The sequence below is a fragment of the Botrytis sinoallii genome, assembly GCF_014898435.1.
Source record: "Botrytis sinoallii strain Bc 23 chromosome Unknown BSIN_013, whole genome shotgun sequence".
Classification (NCBI taxonomy): Eukaryota; Fungi; Ascomycota; class Leotiomycetes; order Helotiales; family Sclerotiniaceae; genus Botrytis; species Botrytis sinoallii.
The window spans coordinates 951,217-961,881 of NW_024066040.1; the positions used below are offsets into that span (position 1 = coordinate 951,217).

A 10,665-nucleotide genomic window follows, 5' to 3' on the forward strand; every position below is an offset into this window, starting at 1 on the left:
ACGCGTGCATTAAAACCCTGAGCAAGACGGAACTGAGCCACGCCGACGCGCTGAGGTCTGCGTGCATCGATGGCATGATCAAGACTATAAGACAAGCCGGGCCTACACAGAGAACCCCTACACCAATCACAAGAGCAACCCCAGAGGGAACTGCTAAATCCTATACTGATGCGCTCAAGACTGGGGGGGCGCCTCAGGCACCGAAGGGCGCCAAGGCGAGCACGCCCAAAACGACGGAGACGATACAGGAGCGCGAACGACGGGAGCGAAACAGCCGCACGATCCTTATAAAGATGGGAAGTGGGCAACAGATGATCGCCAATAACCCCTTCGAACTGCGACTGAAGATTATAGAAGCAGTTCCTGGATTAAGGCTCGAACTGATCCCCTCGCTCCATCGCAACAGGACGGGGTGGACCCTGGGATGCAAGACGCCAGAGGAATGCAAGAACCTCTTGCGAGACGAAAATCGCATACGGCTGATCACCGCGCTTGGTGCGGATGATGCTCAAGCCGCGGAGACCTGGTACAACTATGTTGTGCCTCAGGTCCCTCACAACACGCTGGGCGCGCTCACAACACTCCCAGACACGATCATCCGAGAAGAGATCAAGGCGCAGGCAGGAGAGGAACCAATGCAATACAGAGTCTCTAAGTACGGGGTGAACCCTTTCACAGGGAGGGCCAACTGGATTGTTAGTTTCAAGAAGACAGTAAAACCATTCCGGCTATTTAATGTCAGTGAATACTCGAAGCCCCTTGACAGGTCGCGACGCCCTCAACCACAACAGCACTCCAACGGGTGCCAGCTATACTGTAACCCGTATGTGTGTTATCGCCCGGCTCGCTGCTCTAGGTGCAGCGAACTGACTGCTAAACACACCGACGGAAAGATCCATGAGCAATGCCAAAACGATGCTCAATGTGCGGGATGCCTAGGACCCTTCCGATCCGCGCACAGCAACTGCCCAGCGGCACCACGATCAGTCAATGGAAAACTGATCAGGCTCACCCACCGACAAGTGAGAGAAGTCAGGACCGCTGGCCGAAGGGAGACTCAGGAAACACGCAAGGGAAAGGCACCTGCTCCAACGCCAGCCAAACAGCCTCAAGTGGTCATCCCCAGACCCCCTGTACCGGGGGCCCGCATCACTGCCTACGAGAACGAATGGCAACTGGTGGACCGATCACCCAAACGGGCCCGATCAGGGGAGGGCCCCTCCAACAGTCCGATTCACACCCCGGGCCGTAACCCTCCGCGCCGTGCTAACAAAGGGGTAAACTATAATGTAGCAGCTATAGCTGAAAAAGCCTTCTCACCTCCCGACTCTGAAATGAGCGAGGGGAGTGAGTCAAACGCCGACGAAACCGCCACCACCCCTGTATGAGTCGCACAACCAGTGCGAACTCAACAGGGGGAAGGGGGCTCACGATCGCGTGGGCGAATGTGGGGCGCGGACACTCCAATCATATTACCCTCCTACAGGTCGCTGGAGAGGCTGATATGGATATCATCTGTGTCCAAGAACCCCGACTGTACGATAACTCGGCAACCCAAAATCATGCCGCATATGACCGATACCAGCCGATCGACACCTGGGGAGCGGCTGATGGCCCTGAGCATGGGCCACGAGTGATCACCTACGTACGAAAAGGAGGCAACTTGAAGGTCAGACAAATGAGGCAGACCGGAAGCAGGGACCTACTTTGGATCAATGTTAACGGGTACTCGATCCTCAATGCCTACCGCGCCCCGCTTGATCCGCTGACAATAGAATACATACTCGGACTAGAGATCGCCCCAGGGACTGGTACGGTCATCGGAGGTGACTTCAATGCTAAGTATGATCTGTGGGAACCCGGAGTAGCAACTGCCAACCAAGGTGACACGCTTGCACAATGGGCTGCCGAACAGGGAATGGAGTATATCGGGACTCCTGGTGCCCCTACGCATGCGAGGGGACACGTTCTGGACCTGACCTTTTCCAACCTGATCACCGCTACGACGGTGATCGATAACGACCTGCACAGCGGCTCCGATCACGCCACTCAAGTCACTACCATCTCGGACAGAGGAACCTCTGAATACGAGCAAGCGCACATCCGGATACGCGATTCAGATTTACCCTGCCTGGCAGGCATAATGGCCAACCGCTTAGCGAACCTCCAGAACCCAAACCTCCGATCTACCTACGATGTCGACAGACTGATCGCCAGACTCACAAGCGCACTGAGCGCCTCTGTAGTAGCTATGGGGCAGAAAGGCCGCAAACCCTACCGATCATCCCCGTGGTGGACCGACGAGTGTAAGGAGGCACACCGAACATACACACAAGCCAGGAGAACTGGAACTGCTAACGGAATGGCAACTGCCCAGCAGGACCTACAGAGGGTCGTGCGAGCATCGAAACGAGCCTATTGGACTAAGCGCTTGGACGATGTACAGGACGATCAGGAACTATACAAAGTCATGAACTGGCACAAGCTGACCCCAGAAGCAGGCCTCAAGGCCCCTCCTCTGGTGATCGAAGGCCAGGAGATCACTGATACCAGGGAAAAAGCCGAAGCACTCTTTACAACGGTACTCGACCGCTTCAAAGCATCGGACGATCTACAGCACGACCCTCTACAGGAACAGGGCTGCCAGACGACCTTACCATGGAAAAGAACGATCACCGCGGAGGAAGTGGAAAAACATGTAATAGGAGTCAGGAGCACGTCACCCGGAGTCGATCGGGCAACCGTTCGCCTCCTCAAGGCGTGCTGGCCTAGCACGAAGAGTGTAATACATGAGATTTTCGCGGCCTGCCTCAGGCTCAGCTACTACCCTAACGAGTGGAAACTCGCTGAAGTAGTCATGCTGCCCAAGGTTGGTAAGAAGGACAGGACGTCCCCGAGATCGTGGAGGCCGATTGCGTTGATATCGTGTATTGGAAAAGGACTAGAAAGGTACATCGCCAGTCAAATTGCATGGACGGCCATGAGATACAACGTTATCAGCCCTCAGCATTGCGGAGCGCTGCCGAAAAGAGCCGGTATTGATCTCACAGCTGCCTTCACTCATGATGCTGAGCTTGCTTTAGCAGCTGGCAAAGTGGTCACACTAGTAACAATGGATGTACAAGGCGCCTATGATGCACTCCTTAAAAGACGGCTCCTACAACGTATGAAGAAGCAGGGTTGGCCTATGGCGCTCTTGCGACTCGTTGATTCATTCCTGACTGGGAGACGTGTGCGTGTAAGGCTTGAGGGGATCACAACACAGGATTTCCCGGTCGCATGCGGTACCCCCCAGGGATCGCCACTCTCCCCTATCCTGTATACCCTCTATCTTGCTGAGCTTCTCAATCAAGATAGAGCACAGCGCTTCGGATATGCTGACGATATAGCTATATATCACACATCTAAGGACCTATCCACGAATACACGTATGCTCCGCCGAACCGTTCGACGCATCCTACGATGGGGAGATCAGAATAAGGTCTTTTTCGCTCCGGAAAAGTTTGAGCTACTTCACATATCGAGGAAGCATGAAATTGCAAACCCGGCTATGAGGATAAGTCGGGACCTAGTCATCACGCCGACCCCTCTAGGGCTCACCAACGGAGCACAACCGACCTTACGCTGGCTTGGCGTCTTTTTTGATCGGCGCCTAACGTTCCTACAGCATGTCAAAACGCGCACCGCGAAAGCTATGCGTGTTGCATCCCACATCCGATCAATAGCTCATACAGCCCACGGACCATCTGCAGCCTGCTTGCGAAAAGCGATCATTACCTGTGTACTCCCTGTCGCCCTCTTCGGCTCCGAAGTATGGTTCGATGGGCTATACAAACAACGCCCAAATGCAGGCCATGTTCCGGTCGGCACCGGGATCAAGAAACACGTCGACCTAGTCAGCAAGACGATTCACAGTGCGGCACGGGGAGCTTTACCCGTCTACAAGACGACCCCGACGACCGCACTCCTCGTAGAAGCTGGTCTCCCAGCTGGAATTGTTGCACTAGAGCAAGCCAGACTGAGGTTCGCGTTTCGGCTTCAGACAGTGGATGCACAACACCTACTTGTAAACCGATTGAAGCTGTGCATCAGGAAGAGAGGACGAGGCACAGGTACTCTGAAAGGTCCCAATACAAAACTGCAAAGAATGGGACGGGCGATCCCTGCCACCGAGCGCCCCAGACTCTTACGGCCTCACTTCTCTCCCGAGTGCCGCACCGATCCAACGAATGGTATGGACAAAGAGGACGCCGCGAAAGCATTCAAGGAATGGTGGGACTTAATCCCCCAAGAAGACTACTCTGTGTTTTCAGACGGGTCTGAACAATACGACGAACACGGTCACCGCGTGGGGTACGGCTTTGCAATCTACCGCGGCAAGCAACAAATCGATAGCGGCTACGGCCGTGTACGCGAACAGTCGCATGTTTTTGACGCTGAGGCGATCGGCGCGTGGCGGGGACTAGAACGCCTCCTGAGCATCATTGATCGCCCCTACCAGGGACGAATATGGTTATGCATTGATAGCACCTCAGTAATCTGGGGAATGCGAGGAAGCGCCGCTGCCTCCTCTCAATGGGCATACCACAAGTGCCATCAAGCGATGCAACACTACAATATTGTAATCAAGTGGTCCCCTGGGCATACTGAGATTGAGGGCAACGAGGCAGCCGATCGCCTCGCTGATCAGGGCACGGCTGGGCCGCTTGACCCTGGCCCATCCTGCCTCCCCACAGTCAGCAGCTCCCGCTCTGTCCTACGTGCCAAATGTCGGCGCTCCGAGAGCAGATGGTGGAAGGAAAAAAGGGGCCTGATCTCCGAAACGTACAATGCATGGAAACCGGTATATGATACCTCGGAGCCGGAAAGCCTCAAGCTCCCTCGCGGGGTACTACACAGACTCATAGCGATGCGGACCGGACACGGTGACTTTGCAGCCTATCACATCAGATTCAATCATGAAAATAGCACGAACACCTGTACATGCGGGATTGAGAAAAGCCCACTGCATTTCTTTCAATGTTCAATCAATAATCAGACGCGCAGCGACTGGCCGCTTGCACCAAATCGACTTCGATCCGAATGGGACGCGATAGCATATGTCAACCGCGTCCTGCGAACACAATATAGCTTTACTGACCTTCTCGCTAGATCCAGATTCTATACTAGGATATGCTCAAACTACGCGAAACTACGCGAATTCCAACCTGCTCCAATACCCCGAGGATGAGCTCTCCACCCCAATCAACCTAAGACCCGCACCGAACAGCCATAAGCGCTCCGAGCGCTCTCCCGATCGACAGCGATCGACCTGATCATCCGCCGACACCCGGATGGCATACGAAACAAGGCCCTCTGAAACAGGACCACAAACCCTTAGACAGAACAGCCGCAGGATCGCCATGAGCGGTACTGAGCGGGGGAATACCAGAGGCAACAAGCCCCTGATTAGCTAACATTACACTACTATGAGCGGCTGGAACGCTAGCGGCCCGTAGGCCCGCTCCTTAGTACGTCTAGAATACCCCTTGGGAGGTCAGATATTAGACGTTAATCACTATAAATAAATAAATAAATAATATATCCGATTCGGCTTTCGAGAATATATTGATATAGTCTTTATATTCTAATGAAATAGAAGGTTTTGTATTTAATACAAATAATAAGACTAGTAATAAGTATACAGCTATATAGCATTACAATAAACTAGAATAAAGATTTTGTAATATAATATCAACTAATTTGATTAATCTTTCCTCTTTAAAGTATTGATCGATTAATTTGCTAATTTTATAGAAAGAACTAATTGTCACGGGATCACCTCTGGGAGTATTCAGAAGCTTTACCGCTGAGCTAAACGCCCAAAAGACTAGGAGGTAGAACTGGAAGTTCTACCTTACTCTCACATATATAGCAGGACAGGACAGGACAGGACAGAAAGGGCTTAGTGTCACCCCGTGACACCACCCCCCTCCTTAAGGTATGGTCTCCATACCATCACCTACTAGGAGGTTTCAGGATTCAGGATTCTGGATTCTAATGCCTCAGGCATTCAGACAGGCAGACAGGATCTATATATGCTAGCCCCCAAACCAATGAAGGCTTGTAAGCTATAAGTGGGCCCCCCACACAGCTCCACTTATAACCAAGGGTAGTTCTACCTAATGTCACGGGATCACCTCTGGGAGTATTCAGAAGCTTTACCGCTGAGCTAAACGCCCAAAAGACTAGGAGGTAGAACTGGAAGTTCTACCTTACTCTCACATATATAGCAGGACAGGACAGGACAGGACAGAAAGGGCTTAGTGTCACCCCGTGACACTAATAAATAATTCATCATTTTATTAGTATATACAGATTAAATAGAATACAGGATTTATAATAAAAGTAATTCGATTAGGCATTTTAAAACTATCTAAGGAATATAAGATAGAAAAGTGCTTTTTATAAGATATAGGTATAAATGAATTATTCTTTAAGACTTTATATAATAGATCCTTCAGAATTTCGTTTATTCGCTTAATACTTTTAATTATTAATTTCTTAAAAATATTACCAATAATAATCAAAATCGAGGATATCTTTTTTAAGGTTTTTTCGAAATTCTTTTTTAAAGATTTCAAGATTTTAAAGTTTTTTAAAAAAAAACTTCTAATACTTGAATATCAGGGGATATATTGGATTTTATTGAATTATTCAAAAGAATGATTTTATAATCAGAATTAACTTATAAAATTAAATTTGAAAAATAATATATATTATTAAAAATAGGGGATTTTCATCTTCTCCAATATTAATCTAACTTTCAATTTCTTTACTTAATATCTGCCTCAGGGCATGCGAATCGACCTACAGCAAGCAGTATCCGCTCTATAGCAAAAACTGCTATGGAATCGGCAGCACAGGCGTGGTGGATCAAACAAATACCAATACTCTCCAAACAGTACCAGAAATGAAACCCAAAGAGCACAAACAAATACCCTAAGGAACTAGAACTCTCACGAGCAACTCTCCACCACATACTAGCGATCCGCTCAGCATATAACAACTTCGAAAACTATCACCGACGATTTAAACACAAGAAAGCAACAATCCACTACTCATACAAAACATTTAAATCCTTCGAGCATATTATGTATTACCATAAAATCCTTGCGATCTATAAAACCTAGCCCCCAGATATCAAGTCCAAATATCTATTCTATAATTAAGCAGTTCAAAAATAACTACTAAAACAGCTAATATATACACTAGTCAAATTCACTAAATTTATTGCTATAATAGATTTCTATAAAAGTATATGCCCTAAAACATTATTAGAAGAATAGAAAAAGAAAAGGAAAGGGATCGATTGATTTAGGCGAATATAAGTAGGGAGTAGGAGGGGATAGATCTAGAAAAGCTATATAGAAGAAAATTGAAGCACACAGCATATCATATTGTAATAGAATATATACAAAAGTTACTTTTACAGGATAAAGCAATCTTCAAACAAATATTATATAGGAGATCGGAAAGCGTGCACGGAGGCACTCAGAGGATCAAAGACAAAAGCGCAAGTGCGCTAGCCATCGCTTGGGAGGCTACTGAGGGTATTGAGACCCCATCCCTAGGAAAGGGGGATCATGTAAACTAGAAGATCATCCCGCAGTTAGCCCAACCGTAATGCCCCCTGGGAGGCTCGCCTATACGGCCCGGTTGAAAATTACTAATAATAATAATAATAATAATATCATTACCAACAGAAACTTGTATAAATGAGTTTTAGATAATATAAAGGACTATTATAAAAGAATTCAATTTTATCTTAAAATCTAAAACTAAAAAAGAAAGAAAAGAATAAGAAGAGAATTGTAAGGGCTCCGGACTATATATACTAATGAGTTACGTGCTAGGCTAAGGTTCTAGAAGCTAAGTGATTGAGAAAGGAATCTAAAAGGGACTGAATCGTCACAATATTTCTATAGCTTTTTTAAAAGAAAGCTTATAGAGACTACTCGAAATAGCTCTCAAATACTTTAAGAAGTCTTACTTATTAGTCGAAATTAAATAATAACTACTCATCTAATTATATTATAAGTAGGAAGATTATCTCCTAAAGCTTTTATTACTACTCCTTATAAAAGAAATCTAGGACTCTATAAAGAATACATTCCATAGCCTGTTTGTAAATCAAAGACGCCAAAATGTGTGAGCCAGTCGAGTACCTAGCCCCATTCCCGAATTTGTCCTATACTACCTTTGGAAAAAAAATATCGACATCCTTTAACTTTCCCCAGGCATGAGTTGAACCATGCGAGCTTTTTCCTTGCCATCCTGATCGTAATAAGATAAGTCAGCCAGTAGGGATATCTAATTAAATTAATGCACGTAAGACAACGAATTAAGATCTCCATCTAACTCATTTATAACGTTCTCCGACCGGAAATGGCTGCCTTTGTCCAGAGGTCGCTGAGCGTTCGGTGGGGTAACATTGACCTCACCAAATGTTAGCTTCCAAATGTTGGTGATTTTTTGGTGCATGACGATTGCTAACACTCACCGAAAATCGAAATTTCTGCAAAACCCGCACTTTTTGACGTGAGTCCTGCTTAGTTCTTTTCCATAATGTCCCTTTTAAAAACTTACCTCGAAACAACTAACCATTAGCAGCTTTCCGGCTTCTAAAATAAGTCGAAATGGCTTTCGCTCAGCTTTTAGGCACAACGTTAATTTTGTCATTGATTGTGACGATTGCCGAAGCCATTCGTCGTCTCTATTTTCATTCCCTAGCTCGTATTCCAGGACCCAAACTTGCAGCACTTACCTGGTGGTATGAATTCTACTTTGATGTTATTCAGCCAGGACAATACGTCTTTAAAATACAAGAAATCCATAAAACTTATGGTAAGATGGAAGAATTATATATTGATCACTACTGACCTCGAAATTACAAAAGGACCTATCGTTCGAATCACTCCAGATAAACTTCACATACAGGATGTTGGTTTTCTAGATACTGTTTACGCTCCATCAACCTCACCCAGAGACAAGTATGAATATCAACTGCGAACTCTTAGAATCCCAGGAGGTGTGGGAACAACAGCTCGTTACGACCTTCACCGAAAGCGACGCGCTGCATTGAGCCCCTTTTTCAGTAAACGAAATGTTCTACACCTTGAACCATTAATCCACGAGAAGATGGAACAACTGTGTCAAATGATTGAGAAGCATGTGAAAGAGGAAACGCCCGCTAATTTATCAGATCTATTTTTTGCTTTTTCCAATGAGTACAGTTTGATTGATATATATGTGTATTATGGAGCTAATTCTTAGCAGTGTCGTTACAAACTTCTTGTTCGCTCATCAAGTTGATGTTCTATCAGATGAAACCCAAGCTGCTGTTCTTCGTCATAATAGCTGTCAGCTTCTAATGGGAATAAATATAAACAAGCATCTACCTTGGATTCCAGATTTCTTAGAATCCCTTCCATTATCAATAAGCAAACCAATCATGCCACCGGGTCTAGTAGATATGCATGCACTTTTCGATGTAAGTTTCTAGTGGTCTTTAAACGCAAACAACCATTATTGACTTGAAATGACAGAGAGTCCGCACCGAGTTGACCGGTATTATGAGCGAGAAGTCATCTGAGGTCAACAGTGAGAAGTTTCTAGGTCCAAGAAAGAAAGAATCTGTCTTCGCCTCAGTACTTGATAGTGCTATTCTACCGCCACCAGAAAAGGCCTTGCTTCGTCTTCAACAGGAAGGATCACTTTCGGCTTTAGCTGGGACAGAATCACCTGCCCAAACGCTAAAAATAATCTTTTACCATCTGCTTAAAAATCCAGCAATCATCAAGAAACTTCGGGTTGAACTTGATATGACTCAAACCTCTAGTTCCTGGACAACACTTGAGCATCTCCCATATCTCTCAGCGGTCATTGAAGAAGGAAATCGTCTATCTTTTGGTGTAACAGCTAGGACGGCTCGTATCGCACATGAACAATTGACATATACTCCTTCCTCACATGTGAAATCGACGATAAACAAAGGAAAATCTTACAAGATACCCGCTGGTACACCTATTACCATAACAACTTTGAGCGCCCATACAGCCGAGACTGTTTTTCCAGATCCCTTTGTGTTTAATCCGGAGCGCTGGCTGGGTGATGAGGGCCGCGAGCGTCGCAAGTATCAAATGGCGTTTGGTAAAGGTGGTCGTATCTGGATAGGCATTGAACTTGCTCGCACAGAACTATATCTTGTTACAGCTGCTCTAGTCACCAGGTTTGATATGAAGCTATTTGAAACGGACGATAGTGATGTGGCTTTTATTCATGACTACCAGGTCGCGATGCCGAAGATAGATTCGAAAGGGCTTCGAGTTATAGCAAAGAACTTGACGAGAGTATAGAGCTGCATGAAGGCATTTATATTATGTCGATATGTTCAACTTAGTACTTGATTAGACTATAATAGTAGATGTTCAGAAAAATTATATATAAAATCTTTTTTATTGAAAGTTTATCCTTAATAAGTCTCTTTTATAAGTTTTGCTAGTAAGTTCTTCTTAATAAAATATACTATTAAAGCTTTTTTTTGAAAAAGAAAATCAGATTAAGAAGTATATAGATGACTTAGTATCTATAAAAATAGATTTTAATGATTAATTTTTAATTTTT

The 10,665-nt window shown here is 45.9% G+C and overlaps 1 protein-coding gene across 1 annotated transcript; it reads left to right on the plus strand.

Moving 5' to 3' along the window:
- Positions 1 to 8,678: 8,678 nt before the first annotated feature.
- EAF02_007665 (uncharacterized protein) lies at positions 8,679 to 10,397 on the plus strand (the record flags this gene model as incomplete). The annotated part of the gene is made up of 4 exons (XM_038903713.1): positions 8,679 to 8,886; positions 8,939 to 9,269; positions 9,319 to 9,532; positions 9,588 to 10,397. 4 exons carry the CDS (start codon positions 8,679 to 8,681, stop codon positions 10,395 to 10,397), a joined length of 1,563 nt encoding a protein of 520 aa, XP_038756527.1.
- Positions 10,398 to 10,665: the final 268 nt, after the last annotated feature.